General features: G+C 42.1%; 1 protein-coding gene across 1 annotated transcript in view; it reads right to left on the reverse strand.

The window, feature by feature from the left end:
• The window catches only part of LOC140198720 (uncharacterized), a 140,739-nt gene extending 130,463 nt beyond the window's left edge, over positions 1–10,276 (reverse strand). The window contains exons 1-2 of the mRNA XM_072259736.1: positions 10,123–10,276; positions 5,327–5,419 (exon numbers count right to left, since the gene is read on the reverse strand). Coding sequence (XP_072115837.1) covers positions 5,327–5,416 — 90 coding nt within the window. The 5' untranslated portion in view covers positions 5,417–5,419; positions 10,123–10,276. The remainder of the gene's footprint in view (positions 1–5,326; positions 5,420–10,122) is intronic.
• Positions 10,277–20,936: the final 10,660 nt, after the last annotated feature.

The following is a 20,936-nucleotide window of genomic DNA, read 5'->3' on the forward strand; positions in this document are numbered from 1 at the left end:
TATTTAAAATCTCTGCTTCCACTACGCTTTTATGAAGAGAGTTCCAAAGACAAAACCTACAGAGAGAGAAAATATTTCATCACATCTTATTCTTAAATGGACAATTCTCCAGATTTTTAAACCGTGATCGCTGGTTCTAGATTCTCCTACTCTCCATATCCACTTCAAGATCCCTCAGGATTTTACAAAAGCTCCCTCTCATTCTTCTTACCTCCTTGTGAATATGAAGCTGGCCTGTCTAATCTCTGTCACATGACAATCTATGTCTAGTAAATCTTCTCCGAACATCCAATGCATTTACATCTTAAATATGAAAACTCATATTGTACAGAGCTCCGAATATGGTATCACCATTGCCCTACTTAACTCTAGCATTATCTCCCTACTTTGGTTTTCAGTTCTTTAAAAATAAAATTCTATTTGCTTTCTTAATTTCTGGCTATACCAGCACATTTGCCTTTTGGAAATCATGCACATATTCCTCAACATCTCAGAGCTCTTCATTCTCTCACCATTTAGAAGGCGTGTTTCTGTTTGCTAAAACAGGCAATTTCATATTTTCCCACATTATACTCCATTTGTCTGATCTTTGCCTGCTCACATAACCCACCTTTAGCCTTTGTAACCTCCTTATTTTGTTTCCAAGCCTTCTTCCACATCTATCTTTGTGTCATCAGCAAATTTATCAAACATACCTTCAGTATCTACATCCATATCTTTTATAAAACTATAACAAATCGTGCTGGCGCATGGCCAACTGGTTAAGGCATTCGTCTAGTGATTTGAAGGTCGCTAGTTCGAGCCTTGGCTGAGGCAGTGTATGTGTCCTTGAGCAAGGCACTTAACCACACATTGCTCTGCGACGACACTGGTGCCAAGCTGCATGGGTCCTAATGCCCTTCCCTTGGACAACAACGGTGGCGTGGAGAGGGGAGACTTGCAGCATGGACAACTGCTGGTCTTCCATACAACCTTGGCCAGGCCTGCACCCTGGAAAACTTCCAAGGCGCAAATCCATGGTCTCATGAGACTAACGGATGCCTATATATAAACAAATTGAGGTCCTTGCACAGATCACTAAGGTAACGGCTCTTACATCTAGCCAATCAAAAATAACTTCAACTATGCTTTGTTAGTCATACAATTTCTATCCATGTTACATACTACATCAAAAACTTCTAGTTTTCTCAATTACCGTTGATGTGGCACTACTGCCTAGAAATCCTAAATCCATTGATTCCCCTCTGTTCAAACAGAGGACCTCTACTTCAACCACCAAAAATTGTTACAAATTTTTACAGATGTACGGTGGACAATATTCTGACTGACTGTATCATTGTCCTGTATGGAGGCTCCAATGTACAGGATTTAAAGAGGCTACAGAGGATTATGGACTCAACCAGTTCCAAAATGAACACAACTCACCCTCCCATTGAGGACATCTTCAAGAGGTGATGCCTTAAGAAGGTAGCATCCATCATTTGGGATCCTCAGTATCTGTGACATGTCCTTTTTTCATTATTATAATTGGGGAGGAAGTTCAGAAGCCTGAAGACCCAAGCTGAGTGTTTCAGGAACAGCTTCTTCCCCTCTGCCATCAGATTTCTGAATGGTCCATAAACACTACCCCATTATTCCTCTTTTGCACCATTTATATTTTGTAACTTAATTTTTATGTTTTGCATTGTACTGCTGATGCAAAACAACAAATTTCTTGACATACACTCAGAGGCCACCTTATTAGGCTATGTCCACACTAGACTAGATAATTTTGAAAACGCCAGTTCCACGTAAAAACGATAGGGGTCCACACCAATTTGAAAATACCTCTGTCCACATTAAAACAGATATTTGGGCAAATCTCCTCCTACTGGGCATGCACAGGACACACAGAAAACAAGCGAAGAGGAAACAGTATACTTGGTGCGCGGTTGTCCAGTTACTGACTAGAAAAACTTAAAAGGAAATTGCCAAACGAAAGACTTGGTGCATGTTTGTCCAGAAACATTTCCTACAGCCACAGTCTCTTCACCAATGAAAGGGATGACAGCTACAACTAAATGCAATAAGGCTTGTTACTGGGCAAAAGTGAAATTTGCTGTTACCTCATTTGTTTGCCTTTACTTTTGCCATGTCTTTGTGTATTATTTTGCTGTATTTAACATGTGTGATAAAACGAGTTACTGGGCAAAAGTGACAATTGCATCTATTGAATGTTTGCACAAGCAATACATTAATAAAGCGCCTTGTTAAATGTATAAAACATGTCTGCATCAGTGTTATCTTGTATTTCCATACAATGTTACATTAGGCTGTTAAACATCTATTGTCAGATATTGTTGTGGTGTTGGAGGTTGCATTCAAGAAAACAATGAAGTGCTACGCTGCCGCCACCATTTGTTCCGGTACGTCATGACAGCGTTTTTAAAATTAGCCGGTTACCCCGTACACACCACAATGGCCAACTGGCGTTTTCAGATTTAAACACTCTGCAGAGTGCTTTAGAAAAACTCCATTTTCGGGGGAGGAAAACGCCGTTTCAGTGTGGACGGAGGGTCAAAACGAAGAGAAAAAGCTTCGGTTATGGATTTATCCAGTCTAGTGTGGACGTAGCCTTAGGTACACCCATACGCCTGCTTGTTAATGCAAATATCTAAATAGCCAATCATGTGACAGCAATTCAATACATAAAAGCATGCCTACATGGTTGAGGCGTTCAGTTGAGGTTTAAACCAAACAAAAGAATGGGGAAGAAATGTGTTCTAAGTGACTTTAACCATACAAAAGTCTCTAGAGTTTACAGAGAATGATGCAAAAAACAAAAAAAATCCAATGAGTGGGAGTTCTGTGGGTGAAAACGACTTGTAAATGAGAGAGGTAAGAGGAGAATGGCTAGAGTGGCTCAAACTAACAGGAAATTCAAAGTTCAAAGTAAATTTATTATCAAAGGATATATCTGTCACCATATACAACCCTGAGATTCATTGTCTCACAGGCATACTCAATAAATCTATAGAATAATAACTGTAAAAGAATCAATAAAAGATCACACCAACTTGGGGGTTCAACCGGTGTGCAAAAGACAACAAACTATGGCTAAAGAAAAAGAATAATAATAAATCAATAAGCAATAAATATCGAGAACCTGAGATGAAGAGTCCTTGAAAGTGAGTCCATTGGTTGTGGGAACAGTTCAGTGATGGGGTAAGTAAAGTTGAGTGAAGTTATCTCTTTGGTTCAAAGGCCTGATGGTTAAGGGGTAGTAATTGTTTCTAAACCTGGTGGTATGAGTTCTAAGGCTCCTGTACCTTCTTCCTGATAGCAGCAGTGACAAGAGAGCATGTTCTGGGTGGTGGGGTCCCTGATGATGGATGCTGCTTTCCTGCAACATTTTTCTGTGTAGATGCGCTAAAAGTTTGGGGAGGGCTTTACCCATGATGGACTGGACTGTATTCACTATTTTTTGTAGGATTTTCCATTCAAGGGCATTGGTGTTTCCATACCAGGCTGTGATGTAGCCAGTTAATATACTTTCCACTACATATCTATAGAAGTTTATCTAAGGTTTAGATGTCATGCCAAATCTAAGGAAGTAGAGGCACTGCCATGCTTTCTTCGTTTATGCACTGGGCCCAAGAATAGTAACAGAAAGGAATTTAAGGTTCTGAATTTACAGGTAGGCGACAGTAATTCAAATAACCATGCGTTACAACAGTAGTGTGAAGAAGAACATCTCTGAATGCACAGCATGTCAAATCTTGAAATGAATGGGCTGCAGCATCAGAAAACCAAGAACGTACACTGAATGGTTACTTTGTTAGGTACATGAGGTGCATAATAAAGTGGACTGAATTTATGTCAATGATAATAAACTTGGTTCTGATTCCTTAGGTTATAGGCATCTGGATTTTGGACATCAGATTGTTTCTCGATGAGAGTTTGTGTGGCTACAACAAACTGGGAGGCAAGGTTGTGGGAAAAGGGAATTCGTCTGACTTCCACCAGTGAGTTTGACATTGAGCTCAAAGTGGCTTCTGAACAATAAACAGGTGGTAAGTCTATTTCAGAGATGAAGCGAATAGACTTGGGACAACACAGTACTGCCTCCCACAGCCAAGTATTGAAGCTACCTTCAATACTTACCACAAATGCTAAATCACAGCTTTGGTTCAGTCCTGATCTCCGGTGCTGTCTGGTAGTCATGCCTGTTCTCCCTGTGACCGCATGGGTTTACCCACCTCCCCCAAGTGTTCCTCTTACATCAAAGACAAAGTGATTAGTGTGTGAATTGTTGTCTATAAATTGCCAGCTTACGAGTGATAGAAATGGGATGGATCAAGCATGGGGAAAAATAAATTACAGGGGAAAGGTAGAACATGGAAGAAGCTATGCTATAAGAGAGGCAAGCCTAACCCACAAGGAAATCTGCAGATTGAACTAACCACACTCAAGTAAAGATATTGATGCCAGAGCTGCCAAAAATGGCAGTGAATTTGTACAACTGGAGGCTGAAATTAAATCTCAAATGATCCAAGTCTTATCATCTCACAACTATCAAAAGGCAAACATCATCTCAATATCACCTTCACCAGCAAAAAAGTGAAACTTTGACCTTCTATAACCATTTTTGAGAGTCAGGTGAACATTGTAAAAGATTACCACAATGGGCTGAAATACCCCTGTGGCAGTGACAATGGCTTTTACAACAGCTGAATACTGCGCATTATTCTGAGTTCTTGTACCAAATGCATGGATATCTAGTTGAGTTCTGCAATGCAATCTGTCAGCTGAATCCAAAATCTGCATCAATTCACATCAAAACAACAGTACTAGCTAACATTCTCTTCCAGACATTCATTGTGCCAAACAAGACATGAGGAGATTATCCATTATAAACAGCCATGGGCTCCTTGGTCAACAAGCTTCCAATTTCACTACGTGGTCTCCAAGAAACCTTCATGGATGTCTGTAGAAAACCTAGGATGTGGCCACTTAGTACATGAGGAAACAGTGAAATGGGACACAATCCAGAAGGAACACCTAATCCCTGACCTAAACACGAAGCTACCTGCTTTTGACCTTCTGAGAGATACATGCAAGGCAGTAAGCCAGATCTCAAGGAGGCAGATGCTCTAGTTCAATATGCAGATGTTGCTGTGGCATCGCTGATCAAACTATGGACCATATAGTAACATTGTCTGCTATACAAATGTGACAGTGACATTAGCAGAAACATGGTTCCCTCCTTCCAAGAGCATTGTGCAGTTAACCAACCTTAAACTGATACCCCAAGTCAGTAACACAAGAGGAGAAGGATGCAACCTACCTCCCTGGCAATCAGATTCAGGGTATCATCCTCTGCAGACAGTCGCTCTCGATTGGCAATCCGCTTTCTGCCTGATCCTTGAGTCCCCATATCCTGAAATATTTGAAAAAAAAAAGAAAATCTAGTATAAGGCAAGATACAACTCCTGGACTGATTTTTTTTTAAGATGTCAGAGAATTAGCAAGGTTGGTAATATAAACCATGAGCAGGCGAGTAGCCAGATGTACAGTACTACTGTAGCTCCTTACATATTCTAGAATCAATTTAGAGATGTCACAGAGTATAACCCCACTAGCTCTTCACTCTCCTTCAGTAGATCCAGTGCTTTCTCACCAATACTCTCTTCCTCTCCTTCTCCACTACCACCACTGAAACTCTTGCCTAGAAATTAGACTTACTTGCTTATTTTTTTTTAAATCACTGATTTGCACATTTAAAAAAAACATCCTGCATACATGAGATCTTAGTCACGTTTGGATTAGCAAACAACAGATAATTAACTGCCTAAGCATTTTTCATCTTGGTGTATTTGGCCATTTATCTGTCGTGCATCTTACAATCTACTCATTACCCACATTAACATGAGGGATACCTTTCCAAGTCAGGAAGGACATTCAAATTAAACAGTCCCACTATGACATTGGAGATTTGCCCACAGACCCTGCCAGCCCTATTTTTCCATGCTCCTCTTCTGTCCATATGTGGCTGCTAAGAGATAGCAATAACTCAGCACTGTGGATCTCTTTGTCTCTGATAGAGGTTTATGAGATTATGAGAGGCATAGACAGAGTAGACAGACAATAACTTTTTCCAAGGTTTCAAATGCCTAAACCAAAGTGCATACATTTAAGTTGAGAGGGGGTAATTTCAAAGGAGATGTGAGTGGCAAGTTTTTTTAAACACAGAGAGTGGTGACTATACACCCCAGGGCAGTGGTAGAGGAGGAAAAATTGAAGACTTTTAAGAGACATTTGGATAGGCACATGAGTGTGAGGAAAATGGAAGGATATAGATTCTGTGTAGGCAGAAGAGATTAGACAGCCATTTGATTTTTAATCTAATTGTTTTTTGGATAACATTGGGAGCCGAAGGGCCTGCTTCTGTGCTGTCACTGTTCTAAGACTGTGTTCCCTGGATCAGCACAACGACTCATCATGATAGTTGAGGGAGGAGATGTAACCTACCACACAGCAGCCTATCACACATCCCCTTCCCACACCCCTGGCTGCCTCTTATGCTGCTTAAGTCTAATTGCCATAGGAGGATCTTAAAGAACTGACTTGCCTCTCCAACAATGACATAGTAGTTTCATCTCTGCAGTCAACTTTCACTGGGAAAGTACAGGTTAAATATTACCATGTGAAATGCTCCCCAACAAATCTTGAAGTAATTTTTCACCAACTTCCTGATATTTTGCAGATGACCTCACAGAGTGCCAGTGCTACTCACGTCACCTATTCATGGACTTTTTCTCCCTTTGTACATCTGATACCCTCACTCCCATCCCCTTGGGGGCAAGGGCATAATGCCGAGGACTTAAAAGGCAGACAGAACTCGGAGTACTGCAAGCAGTTTTGAGCCCCTTAGCTAAGAAAGGATGTGCTAAATTTGGAGAGAGTCCAGAGGGGGTTCACAAGAATGATCCCAGGAATGAAAGGGTTAATAAATGACCAGCGTTTGATGGCTCTGGGCCTGTACTCGCTGGAGTTCAGGCGAATGAGGTGGGGAGTCTCATTAAAGTCTATCAAATATTGAAAGGCCTAGACGTGGCGAGGATGTTTCCTATAGTGGGGAGTCTAGTACCTGAAGTCACAGCCTCGGAACAGAGGACAGTGATGAGGAGTCATTTTTTTAGCTAGAGGCTGAATCTGTGGAATTTATTGCCACAGGCAACTGTGGGGGCCAAGTCATTGAATATACTTAAAGCAGAGCTTGCTAGGTTCTTGATTGGAAAGGGAGTCAAAGGTTACAGGGAGAAGGCAGGAAAATTGGGTAGGGGAGGGGGGGAATAACCAATTCCAATAAGTAATGGAATGGTGGAGTAGACTTGATGGGTTGAATGGCCTCATTCAGCTTCCATGTCTTATAGTCTTTCTCTCCCACACCTTACCATTAATACTGTATCTCACCTTCTTCTCACCATTTAATTTGTCTCTGTAATTTCTTCCTGCCTGATGGGCTGTGCCTTTTCACCTCCAATCTTTCCCCAGGTGCTCTATCCTCTCACTAATACTTAATATTTCCTCAGTACTTGCAATAACTCTCCTAATTGTATTCACTTCATCTGGATAACATTTTATCTAGCATACTCCCTTTCAACTTGGACAAAGCCTTCTCTCCAATACATCCTTCAACACTAATTCTCTGGAACACATTCCATCTGACAGTCTCTCAACCTCTGATGCACACTCAATCCTTCCCTCCCTTGCTTCCTATCTTGATTTTATATAAGTCTTAAAGTAACCTCAAACTCCATGTGAAATAGACAGGCCTTCACGCATGAGAACATTAAGTACTTCAGATGGAAGAGAAAGCAGAATGGAGAGATTGTATTGGGCACAAAGGGAAAAAAAGAGTCCACATGTTACTACTTGGTCCACTGAATTGGTTATCAAACAAATTTACTCTTGGCCTTTCTCCAAGTGATACATCTCCCCCTTCCCCCATCCACTCTTCTCCACTGATGTCTTTCTCTCTCGTTATGCTGCATCCTTCCCATTTGATTCTGTCTCTTGATGTCAACAGCATCCCTTCATAAGCTGCCTCATTTCTGCACAATATGCCCTTTACTATTTGATATTGTTATTGAGTAATCTACTACTGGATAATACCTGTCTCCCCATTGTCCATTATTATTTTGACAGTCTCCCCCTAAATTACTCCTCTATTTGTTAGTTTCTGTCTCACTCCCCTTGATAATCAACATCGTTCTCTCTCTCTGCATACAGTGCCATCTCTTCTCACCCTCTACCCCTCTTCATTTGATAACCTCTGCTCCACACTTTCAGCTGGAGAGAGACAGACTATGTACCAAGAAAGAAATGATAAATACAAAGGTAAAATTAGAAGCAGTAGGCATTCAGCCCCTCAATCCGATTTCAGAAAATCACAACTAATCTGGCTATAACGTCAACTGTGCATTCTTATCCACTCCCAGTGCTCATCAAGAATATATATACCTTTGTTTTAAAAATATTCAAAAGTTCTGCTTCTTCTGCCCTTTGAAAAATAGACCTATAGGCACTTCTCTCTCTTAAGTGGGTGACCCGAGCTCTAGTTTGCTCCATAAATCGGAACATTCTTTCCACATTTCTAGCAGATAAAATCACATCAATCCCTTCTTTCCTCTCAAGCAACCCGGTTAAGTATCAGTTGTCCATGCATCAGTCTGGTAAACCTTCTCTCAATGGTTTCCAGTGCATTAACATCTTCCTTATCGTGCACTAGGACATCCAAATGTCTCACTAATCACACAGTACAGGAATCGAAAGAGAAAGGAATACTACAACAAGAGGGTCAATAAATACAGGGACACTACTAAATAAACCATAGGAGCAGAATTAGGCCATTTGGCCTTTCGCATCTACTCTGCCATTCCATCTTGGTTGATTCATTATCCCTTTCAACCCTATTTTCCTGCCTTCTCCCAATTACCTTTGAGGCCCTTATTAATCAAGAACCTATCAACCTCTGCTTTAAATATACACAATGATTTGACCTTCACGGCCATCTCCAGCAATGAATTCCACAGATTCATCACCCGCTGGCTAAAGAAATTCCTTCTCATCTCTGTTCTAAAGTAATGTCCTTGTATTCTGAGGCTGTGCCCTCTGGTACTAGACTCCCCTATTACAGGAAACACTGTCTCCACATTCTTCCAATGTTCGATACTTTGTGTCCCTCTTCATTGTAACAGCATCTCTGCTTAAACCTCACCATGTCTCTTTGCATATTCTGATCCCTCCACTGAAACACTTAACCACTCTAATCTTCGTTGTGACTTTTGCTATATGCTTCCCCTCTCTGATAACCTTTGTCTACACAAGTTTCCTCTTTTCATTTAATATTTCCCCCTGCTCCGCACAGTCTGGAAATATCTCTTTTTTAATTTTCTTCAAACTCTGCTTGCTCCACTAGATCGACACTCCATCCGGAGCAGTATCCTTCTCTTTATACTGCTCTCCATCCTTTTGACACTCTCCTTTCATAAACTATATTTGATCATGTCTCCCTAAATTTGATCGATTCTCTCTCTCTCTCTTCCCACACACTATGCCCCTCTCCATTTAATCTCTCTCTCTCTCTCTCTCTCTCTCTGCTCTCCTCCCCCAGCACTATGCTCCTCTCAATTTGCTGGAACATCTCACCCACAAAGCTTTGCCCCTTCTCTATCTGATCAATGTCTCTCTCCCTCCACGCTTATCCATCCCTATTTGATGACTCTGTCTCTCCCCACACTATGCCCCTCTCCGTTTGATCAGTCTCTCTCTCCCCCACACCATGCCCCTCTCCGTCTGATTTCCCTTCCCCCCCCCCACACACACTGTACCCCTTTCCATTTGATCACTGGTTCTCTGCTTCCACACTGTGCCCCTCTCAATTTGATCTCCCCTCCACACACACACACACACTGTGCCCCTCTCCATCTGATCACTGTCCCTCTGCCTCCACACTGTGCCCGGCTCCATTTGATGCGATGTCGCTGCCCGTATTCTCCTGTAGCAAGTCTCTCTTTGCTCTCCATTTCAAACAGTCTCGGTCTCTCTCGGCACGCACTCCATTCTTCTCCAATGTACCTCTTCCAGTGTCCTTCCCTTTGTCCCTATCGGAAGGCTGTCTCCCTCCAGTACCGGTTCAATAGCCTACGATCGTTGCCCCCTGGACTGGTGGCTGTCACACGGCCGCCTCTGAAGGCTCGGCTCGGCTCCGGATGAAGTCCTGACCGCCGTTTGCAACATATTCCGGGGTCGGCCCGTCTGCTTAAAGGCGCTGTCTCCAACCCTCGAATAAATGTCGGCGACCAGCAGAAACTGCAAATCTGACTGATTAACACTTTAAAAAAACTTCCTCGATGCATTGAAATATATTAAGTTAGCAGACTTATATTTATTGAAAGATCCCCATTAACTATATGAATCAAATTCTCAGATATAATTAATTAATCTAGCTACAACATATTCTAAAAACACAGTCCTGCACTGTATTTTAATCCAGTATTTAAACATATTCAGTGAACCCAACCTCCCCTGAATCATCCCCTGTACGTTGTAAATTAATCCTTATAAAGTAGCCTACATAACATACATCTCAATGTACATAAAAATTGCTGAACTTTTTCTTGAAGAGTCTCGGTCCGAAATGTGAACTGTACTTTTTTCCACAGATGCTGCCAGGCCTACTGAGCTCCTCAAGCATTTTGTCTGTGTTGCTTGCATTTCCAGCATCTGCAGATTTTCTCTTGTTCAAGCTTTTTCTTAATTGGCCATTACCCAAATATTAAAATATCTAATTCCACATAAGTTAAAGTAAGGCAGGTCACATTTTGCTAATTTAACTCACTACTAAAATGCAACTAACAGTAATTTAGCCAGTATGTCTAGTGAAGTATGTATTTGGGAAAAGACAATGTTCCTCCCTGCCATCAATTTATTAAAACTATTATCTATATTCAACTAGTTTGTTCCTCTCCATAGATGCTGCCTGACTTGCTGAGTTTCTCCAGCCTTTTGTATGTGTTGCTCTGGGTTTCCAGCATCTGCAGGATCTCTTGTGTTTATGATCACCTTGGCCTCTCTGATTTGGCTCATTAGAGGAATTCACACAAATAGCTATGGTAATATAATGGACTGTTTTAGAGTTATAGAGTAATACAACACCACATCAGGTCCTTCGGCTAAAATGGTCCATGCTGACCAAGATGCCTTTCTAAGCTCGCCCTCATTTGTTTGCATTTGGCCCATATTCCTATACATGGACCTGTCCAGGTGCCTTTTAAATGTTTATTTCCAGGGAGTTATTGTTGTGATTTTTTTCCTGCAGTGTACTACATCAATTGGACGCATTAAGTTTTTATTGAAAAATATTTTCATTCTTAGTTGCCCTTGTTGGTCATATCATTTGACTGGCTCAGCCGTGGCAACCCTGGAACTGAAAAGAGTGAAAGGCAAATTTCTTACTTACAAATTGAGACTAGAACATTTTTATGCCGCAGAAAAAGAACCTCAGAGCTGTACGTGGTGACAAGTATGAACTCTGATAACAAATTTTACTTGGAACTTTTGAACTTTGAACATGTTATCTACTCAAGTCACACAGGTTGATACCCAGAACTTCGCTGTAAAACAACCTTGCTCATTGTAAAAGTCATTGCCGGGGCAGCACGTGTATATTTAAAGCAGAGGTTGATAGGTTCCTGATTAGTAAGGGAGAAAGCAGAAGAATGGGATTAAGAGGGATAATAAATCAACCACGATGAGATGGTGGAGCAGAATCATTGGACCGAATGGGCTAATTCTGGTCTATGTCTTATGGTCTCATGGTCTTAAATCAGCCGTGTAGATTTTAATCCACTTCATTCAGCCAAGTGAAGAATATTCCTTCAGCCTCCTTGTAGGTGGTGGGAAAAGTTTGGGAGTTAGGTGAGTCTCTTGTAGCTGAATATCAGTTACAGGTAAAGACGAGGTAACCAGGTCATTGATTTGAAGGACTACTTTCAGCTTTGAGTTAAGGACATTGGGTATAATTTGTCGCCATGGTTTCTGTACACATGGTACATTAATGTGTAAAGGCCTGTAGGCATGCACCATGATGCCACACAATATATAATAACTTCGTCAGCTGCGGATTCTTGGCTGATGGGGAGGGTAGGTGGGTGGAAGCTTGTTAGGTGGTGTGCACTAACACCAGGCTTCTGTCTGCTCCTGATGCATGGTCTCAAAGTTTTCAATAAATCCTGAATGCTCATGGAACAGCGATTCCTGGGAGTTAGTGAGACATTGCATTTATCCAGAGAAGCTTTGAGCACATAATTTTATATTTTTCCCTCTTCATTTGGTTATCTGTTCCCATGACAGAGCTAAGAAATTAATTATTTCCAGAATCTGGATTTACAAAGCAGCAACCATCATCAAAGACAGCCACGATTCAGGCCATGCTCTCTTCTCACTGCTGCCATCAGGGAGGAGGTAACAGGAAGAGCCTTATGTTCACACCACCAGCTATTACCCTTCAACCATCAGACTCCCGAACCTCACTCACCTCAACACTGAACTGACCCCACACCCTGTGGACTCACTGTCAAGGACTCTGCAACTCCTGTTCTCAATATTGATTATTGATTGATTTATTTTTTCTTTCTGGCATTTGCACAACTTGTTCTCTTTTGCACATTGGTTGCTTGTCCCTCTTTGTAGTGTACAGTTTTTCATTGATTCTATTGTGTTTCTTTGAATTTACTGTGAATGCCTTCAAGACAATGAATCTCATGGTGACATATATGCACGTTGCTTACAAATTTACTGTGAACTTTGAACTTTAAAGCCTAAAAGCTTGTGAGTTTTTTTAAAGGGTGGCTTAGAAAGCCCACGATTACACAGCACTACTTCGCCTACGATTGTCCTTTGCCTGAGTGAAGCTTACTCGGTTTTCTAAGAGATACAGATGTTCTCTCACGATACCCAAAATGAGTCGGTGCAGCTGATGGCTGGCTCCACTCGAAGAAGGATCACCAGGTGTGTATGCAATGCAGGCTTGGGGACACTGGTGATTACAGGACATGAGAGACAGAGACCATAGGAGAAATCCTGACATCCTGACAGGGGATGGAGTTTCCATCCCTGCACTGGTAACTGGACATCCATTTTATTGTCTAGACTACTACCATCACTTTAGAACCATAGAATCCTACCGCACCAAAACAGGCTACTTAGCCTAGCTCAGCTGGGATGCCTAAGACTTTTGCACAATGCTGTCGTAATTTTATGTATTGCACTGTACTGTTGCCGCAAAAGAAATCTAATTTCATGGCATACCAAATCAAGTTTAATTATCAATCAACCATACATAGACACAGCCGAACAAGACAGCATTCCTCTGCGGCCAAGGTGCAAAACAAAATAGCAAGCTAATATTCAAAATAGCAAGTAACATTCAAATTAGTCAGTAACATGATTCAAAATAGCAAGCAAATATTCAAAATAGCAAGTAACATTCAAATTAGTGAGTAACCTGATTCAAAATAGCAAGCAAAGGAGCATATTCACCCGAAAAAAAGCACATACAGTATATAGTCCAAGACCCTGAGTGACAATGTCTGGCAATTGATGGTACAACCTCCCAGCAGTGTACAGACACAAGTAATCCAGGCTGTCATTCCACTGTTCGACATGGGAGGGCAGCACCAACAGAGGCCAACCCTGCAGGCGAGCATAGACACCACGTTGTAATGCTTCCGTATCTTCTCACCAGATCTGCTGCAGCAGGCAAGTCCGAGGCTTGAGGCCTAATCCTTGCTACAACCAATGCTACACAGCTCCCAAGGCACCTGTTGTGCCACCAGACAAGGGAAACAGGCCTGCGGCAACTTACATTATCACTGACCAAGCAGAGTCTTGTGACCGCAAGTGAAGTGTCCGAGACAATCTCCCACTGTTATATTGCACCAACTCATATCAACCTCTGCTTTATAACCAATGACTTGGCATCCACAGCTAACAGTGGCAATGAATTCCACAGATTCACCACCCTCCGGCTAAAGAAATTCTGCCACTTCTCTAATCTAAAGGGACATTCTTCTATTCCGAGGCTGTGCCTCTGGTCCTCACCAGTCCCACTATTGGAAACATCCTCTGCCCATCCACTCAATATTATTGTCACACATCCTGAGGCACAGTGAAAAGCTTGTCTTGCATACGGTTCATACAGATCAATTCATTACACAATGCATCAAGGCAGTAAACGGTGAAGCAATAACAGAGTGCAGAATAAAGTGCAACAGCTACAGGAAATGCAGTGCAGGCAATCAGTGAGGTGCATTGTGAGGTCAGGAGTCCCTCTTATTGTATTAGGGAACCATTCAATAGTTTAAAACAGCAGGCTACAAACTGACTTCAAAGTGATGTCTTCTTCTTGACAGGAGAGAGGAAGAGAGAACGTCCAGGGTCTGCGGGGTCTTTGATGATGCTGGCTTCTTTACTGAGTCAGGCACACGTATAGTCGGAGTCCATGGAGGGGAGGCTAGTTTCTGTGATATGCTGAGCTGTGTCCACAATGCTCTACAGTCAGAAATTTGGACAACACATGTAAAAAATGAGTCCTGGGATATTCTGCACAAACTCTTGAAGCTGCAGGACAGGTGCAAATAGAGAACTACAGCAAGGAGATCCAAGCTAAGCATCTATAAAGAGGTACTTTTGTTCTATCTGGAGTAGTGTTTCTAATTCTGGGAAGTTCACTTTAAAAAGAGCATTACTCTAGAGAGGATGCTAAAGAGGTTTATGAGATTTATTTCAAGGGATAAGGAATACATTGGTGTGGATAGACAAGAGAAGATGGGTTTGTTCCCCTTAAAGCAGCAACAGTTAAATGGGAAAGGATTTGATAATTGAAAGACAGGGACCAACGAAACAGCATAATTGAAAAATTTCCTGCATTAAATTGATGATGAATGATGTGCTAAATAGGGCGGTGAATACAGATTCTGTAGTAGCCTTCAAAATGGATTTGGATACTGACAGCCTTATTTTGTGATGTGTTGATTGCCTGAGTACATTTTATGGATGAGTGCTTGTAAGTGGAGGTAGGGATGAGCCTGGATTTGGAAGCAGAATGCAAGATTTCATGTCTACTGTTTAGGTAATCTATCACAAGGCAAACCAATTGTTAGTGGCCTGGACAACTGCAGTCATTACATCCAGCTCTTCTTCCAAGCAGCCTTGGATATTTGTGAACGTACAAGGGTCCTGTTCTTCCAAGAGATCAAGTTGAGTTTCTGCTTTCAAATCCTGTGACGTTGGCAGGGTCTGCTAAAACGTAACCTCACTTCTAGTCACTTTCCTTATTGTGCAGCTATTCTCTTTGTGCATTGGCTGCAACGTGCATCCTTGTTCATCTGTATGATGCCTTCTGTGGATCTGTCTCTTGTCCCACCTGTGTGCCAGACCCCTTACCTTCCAGTCCCATCAGTGTACTTTATCGCCTGTGCTTTGTACAAAGGACAGAGTAAATTTATAAACCTATTATCATATACAGGCTGGGGATTCACCTTTTTGCAGGCAGCCACAAAACAAGGAAACACAATAGAATCCACGCAAAGCTCTACACAATAAAGTGCATCAAACGTCCAATGTTCAAAAAAAGAACAAATTATGAAAACAATTAAAAAATCAGCAAATAAATAATCCACAGAGCATGAATCACAGAATCCTTAGCTGTGGAACCTGGTCAGTGCTAAGGTGAGTGAAGCTGGTCCAGGATCCCAGCAGCTGCAAGGCCACAACTACTCCCGAACCTGACAGCGTGGGCCAAGACTCCTGCATCACCTGCTCGCTGGTAGTGGTGAGAAGAGAGGGAGATGGGTCAAACCCAGACATGCTCAGGTGGGGCATCTCAATTGTCATGAAGAGGAGAGCAGAACACTGGTTCAAACCGCGCCCCCCCCCCCCCCGTCTCAACACCTTAATCTTTTAAATCTCGCTTGTTACTTAAATCAGATAAACATTGGTTCATTTTCCACTCTCAAGCCCCAATGCAGCCTGCAATTGCATCGCAGTGATAGCTGCATTCTCAAGAGTCCAGTTTGCCAAATCCTTCAGGAGACCACAAAAATGCCAGATCATTCAGATGGTTCAAAAGCACACTTCCCAAAGGGGAATGACAGACTGCTACATAGTCAGCCTGTAATTTACCTTTGCCCTTCTGAGCACTCTCTGTCCTGTGTGCCTGTTTCTTCTCAGCATTTATCTCCTGTGCATATCAGTTTCTTGAGCTCCTCTCTCCCCCCGTGCAAAGTGTCCCACCTACACATCTGAACACTAAGCCCATTCTTGCTCCTGTGCACCCTTATACACCAGTCTCTCCTGTGCCTGTCCCTCAGCTAGAATCACTTTTGTCTACCTATCCCTAATCCCTCTTGCCAATGCGTACTAGTTCCTCCACTGCACTTTGTCTCCGTGCATTTGCGGGCCCTCTCCAGCGTACAACTATGCTCCAGCACCTTGTTAGCTGTGCTTGATGATGGGCCTTCTCACTTGAAGGGCTATCAAATAGACTTAAAGCACGTCCCATATCCTCAGAGCACCCAGAAAAAAAACATTGTTCAATGTTTGCCAGGAGAGCCGAGATTCCAGCTGCAACATGAGCATTTAATTGCATCATGTAATGTGGTTTTGATGGCCTTTCACATTTTTAATTTACATTAAAGTTAAATCAAGTTTATCTAGAACTTATTAATATCTCATAAAGAGGTTAATTGCTCTGGTACAATCACACCCACATGTACTAATCAAATCCCTTACCACTATACCCAGGTTACTCACAGGCATCACAATATTCAAATGAGGGTATGTTTGTGGCTGCAGTCCAAGATTATAATTTAACTCCCACCCAGTCTCCGCATACGCATTCAAGTTGATCAATCATGCCAGCATTGACTTAAAAAGGAGACTATGGCAAACTCTGCCCATGGGCTTGTTTTCCTAATTAAGTTCTCCCATAGCGTTAAACTACCGTGCCTCTTCAGGGGATCAGCGGACCATGTCAAGTTCCCTCAAGGGCTTGACTGAGACATCATGTTGTGTTCCCGGAATCTGTGAAACTTTAACAAGGGTATTGTTGGAGCAGATCAAATGCTGAGCTCTCTAGCTCCTGCCCTGATTTAGAAATGCCTCTATAAGAAGCCCCTTTCTTTCGTGGCTCTGCTTTCGAGCAGTACGTAGGAGCCATGTGGAGCACTGACAATGAACAGGCATCTGACATAACGTTGCCATCTGTATGAACTGCTGCCACAGGAAAGCAGCATTCATCATCAAGGACCTCCACCATCCAGGGCATTCTCTCTACTTGAAGGAGGTACAAGAGCCTTAGGTCCCACATCACCAAGTTCAGTGACAGTTATTATCCTTCAACCATCAGGCTGCTGAACCATCGTGGATAACTTTACTCACCTTAACTCTGAGCTGATACCACAACCTATGGACTCACTTTCAAGGACTCCCCTACCCATGCTCTCTGCATTATTTATATTTGTTTTAATTTCACAGTTTATTTTCTCTTGTACTTTGGTCATTTGTCAGCCTTTTTGTGTAGTTTTTAGTCCATAAGACATAGGAGCAGAATTAAGCTATTTGGACTATCGAGTCTGCTCTGCCATTCCATCAAGGCTGATTTATCATCCCTATCAACTCCATTTTTCTGCCTTCTCCCTGTAACCTTTGACGTCCTACAAATCAAGAACCTGTCAACCTCCACTTTAAGTATGACTTGGCCTTCACAGCCATCTGTTGCAATGAATTCCACAATTTCACCACCCTCTGGCTAAAGAAATTCCTCCTCATCTCTGTTCCAAATGGACATTCCTCTTTTCTGAGGCTGTCCTTTTCTGGTCCTAGACTCCCTGACTATTTCAAATATCCTCTCCACATTGACTCTATCTTGCCCTTTCAATATTCAATAGGTTTTAGTAAAATTCATCCCCTCCCCCACCATTCTTCTAAACTTCAGTGAGTAACCAGCCCAGACACTCCTTATATATTAAATCTTTTATTCCTGGAATCATTACCATAAACCTCCTCTGGACAGTCTCCAAAGCCAGCAAATCTTTTCTTAGGTAAAGGGCCAAAACTGCTCATTATACTACAGGTGTGGTCTGACCAATGCCTTAAAAAGCCACAGCATTACATCTTTGCTTTGATATTCTAGTCCTCTTGAAATGGATGCTAACATTGCACTTCCCTTCCTTACCACCTATTCAATCTGAAAGTTAACTTTTAGGGAATCCTGCATGAGGACTCCCAAGTTCCTTTGCACCTCGGATTTTTTAAATGTTTACTCCATTTAGAAAATAGTCTATGCCTTTATTTCTTCTGCCAAAGTGCATCTTCTAATCTAAGTCCTTCTGGAGACTCCTTGCTTCCTCAACGTTACCTGCTCCTCCACATATCTTCATATCATCCACAAACTTGGCCTTCATGGTCAATAATATATAACATGAAAAAAATGGTCCAGCACTAACTCCCGCGGAACCACATTTGTCACCAATAAGAAAAGACCCCCCTTATTCCCAGTCTCTGCCTCTTATAGTCAGCCAACCTTCTAACCATGCTAGTATCTTTCCTGTAATACCATGGGCTCTTACCCTGTTAAGCAGCCTCCTGTGTGGCATCTTGTCAAAGGGCTTCTGAAAATGCAAGTAAACAACATCCATGACTCTCCTTTCTCTACCTTGCCTGTATTTCCTCAAAGATTTCCAACAAATTTCTCAGGCAAGATTTCCCCTTAAGGAAACCATGCTGACTTTGGCCTATTTTATCATGTGCCTCCAATTACCCTGAAACCTCATCTGTAATAATGGACTCCAATGCAAGAACATAAGAACAAAAGAAATAGGAGCAGGAGTCGGCCATCTGGCCCATCGAGCCTGCTCCGTCATTTAATAAGATCATGGCTGATCTGGCCATGGACTCACCTCCACATACCTGACTTTTCCCCATAACCCCTTATTCCCCTACTATGCAAAAATCTATCCAGCCTTGTCTCAAATATATTTACTGAGGTAGCCTCGACTGCTTCATTGAGCAGAGAATTCCACAGATTCGCCACTTTCTGGGAAAAGCAGTTCCTCCTCATCTCTGTCCTAAATCTACTCCCCCAAACCTTGAGGCTATGTCCCCTAGTTCTAGTCTCACCTACCAGTGGAATTAACTTTCCTGCCTCTGTCTTATCTATCCCTTTCATAATTTTATATGTTTCTGTAAGATCTCCTTTCATCCTTCTGAATTCCAATGAGTACTGTCCTAGGCGACTCAATCTCTCCTCAGTCTAACCCCTTCATCTCTGGAATCAACCTGGTAAACGTCCTCTGCACTGCCTCTAAAGCCGGTATATCCTTCCTCAAGTAAGGAGACCGGAACTGCATGTAGTACTCCAGATGTGGCCTCACCAGTACCCTGTACAATTGCAGCATAACCTCCTTGCTCTTAATTTCAATCCCCCTAGCAATGTAGGCCAACATTTCATTTGCTTTCTTGATAGCCTGCTTCACCTGCAAACTAACCTTTTGTGATTCATGCACAAGCACTCCCAAGTCCTTCTGCACAGCAGCATCCTGCAATTTTTACCATTTAAATAATAATCTGCTCTTCCATTTTTTCCTTCCAAAGTAGATGACCTCGCATTTATCAACATTGTACTCCATCTGTCAGACCCCTGCCCACTCACTTAACCTATCTATATCTCTCTACAGAAGCTCCATATCTTCTGCACAATTTTCTTTTCCACTCAATTTAATATCATCAGCGAACTTAGATACACTACACTCAGTCCCCTCTTCCAGATCGTTAATGTATATCGTGAACAGTTGCGGGCCCAGCACCGACCCCTGCAGCACACCGCTCACCACTAATTGCCAACCAGAGTAACACCCAGGTGTCCGAACTCTCTGCTTTCTATTAGTTAACCAATTCTCTATCCATGCTAATATATCACCACAACTCTATGCATCCTTATCTTATGGATAAGCCTTTTATGCGGCACCTTATTGAATGCCTTCTGGAAATCCAAGTAAACAATGTCCATGAGTTCCCCTTTATCCACTATGCTTTTTATATCCTCAAAGAACTCCAGTAAGTTTGTTAAACAGGACCTGCCTTTGCTGAATCCATGCTGCGTTTGCCTGATGGATCCACTTCTTTCCAGATGCCTCCTCTTTAATGATAGCTTCAAGCATTTTCCCAACTAAAGATGTTAAACTAACTGGCCTATAGTTACCTGCCTTTTGCCTACATCCATTTTTGAACTGTGGTGTGACATTTACCATCTTCCAATCCGCCGGGACCTGCCCAGAATCCAGAGAATTTTGTTAAATTATCACCAAAACATCTACTATAACTTTTGCCATTTCTTTTAGTACCCCGGAATGCATTCCATTAGGAAGCTATCTTCAGGCCCACAGGTTTGCTCAGTACTGCCTCTTTAATGATAGCTACTGTATCGGGGTCCACATCCATAGCATCCATCGCATCCATAGCAACTTTCTTCGGCATGTTAGAACTAACTTCAGCTTCTCTCTCTCAAACTGCAGGGGGAATTCTATCATAATATGATCACTGTCTCTTAAGCGTTCCTTCACCTTAAGCTTCCTAATCAAATCTGATTCATTACACAACACCCAATCCAGAACTGCCTTTTCCCTAATGGGCTCAACCACATAGTGCTCTAAAAAGCCATCTTATAGGCATTCTTCAAATCCAGTACTAACCAGATTTTCCCAATCTACCTGCATATTGAAATTCACTATGACTATTGTAGTCCTTTTCACATGTCTTTTCTATCTCCCTTTGTAATTTGTAACCCCTGACCTGGCTACTGTTTGGAGTCCTGTATATATCACCAATCA

This window comes from Mobula birostris, chromosome 6 (assembly GCF_030028105.1).
Source record: "Mobula birostris isolate sMobBir1 chromosome 6, sMobBir1.hap1, whole genome shotgun sequence".
NCBI classification, from domain to species: Eukaryota; Metazoa; Chordata; class Chondrichthyes; order Myliobatiformes; family Myliobatidae; genus Mobula; species Mobula birostris.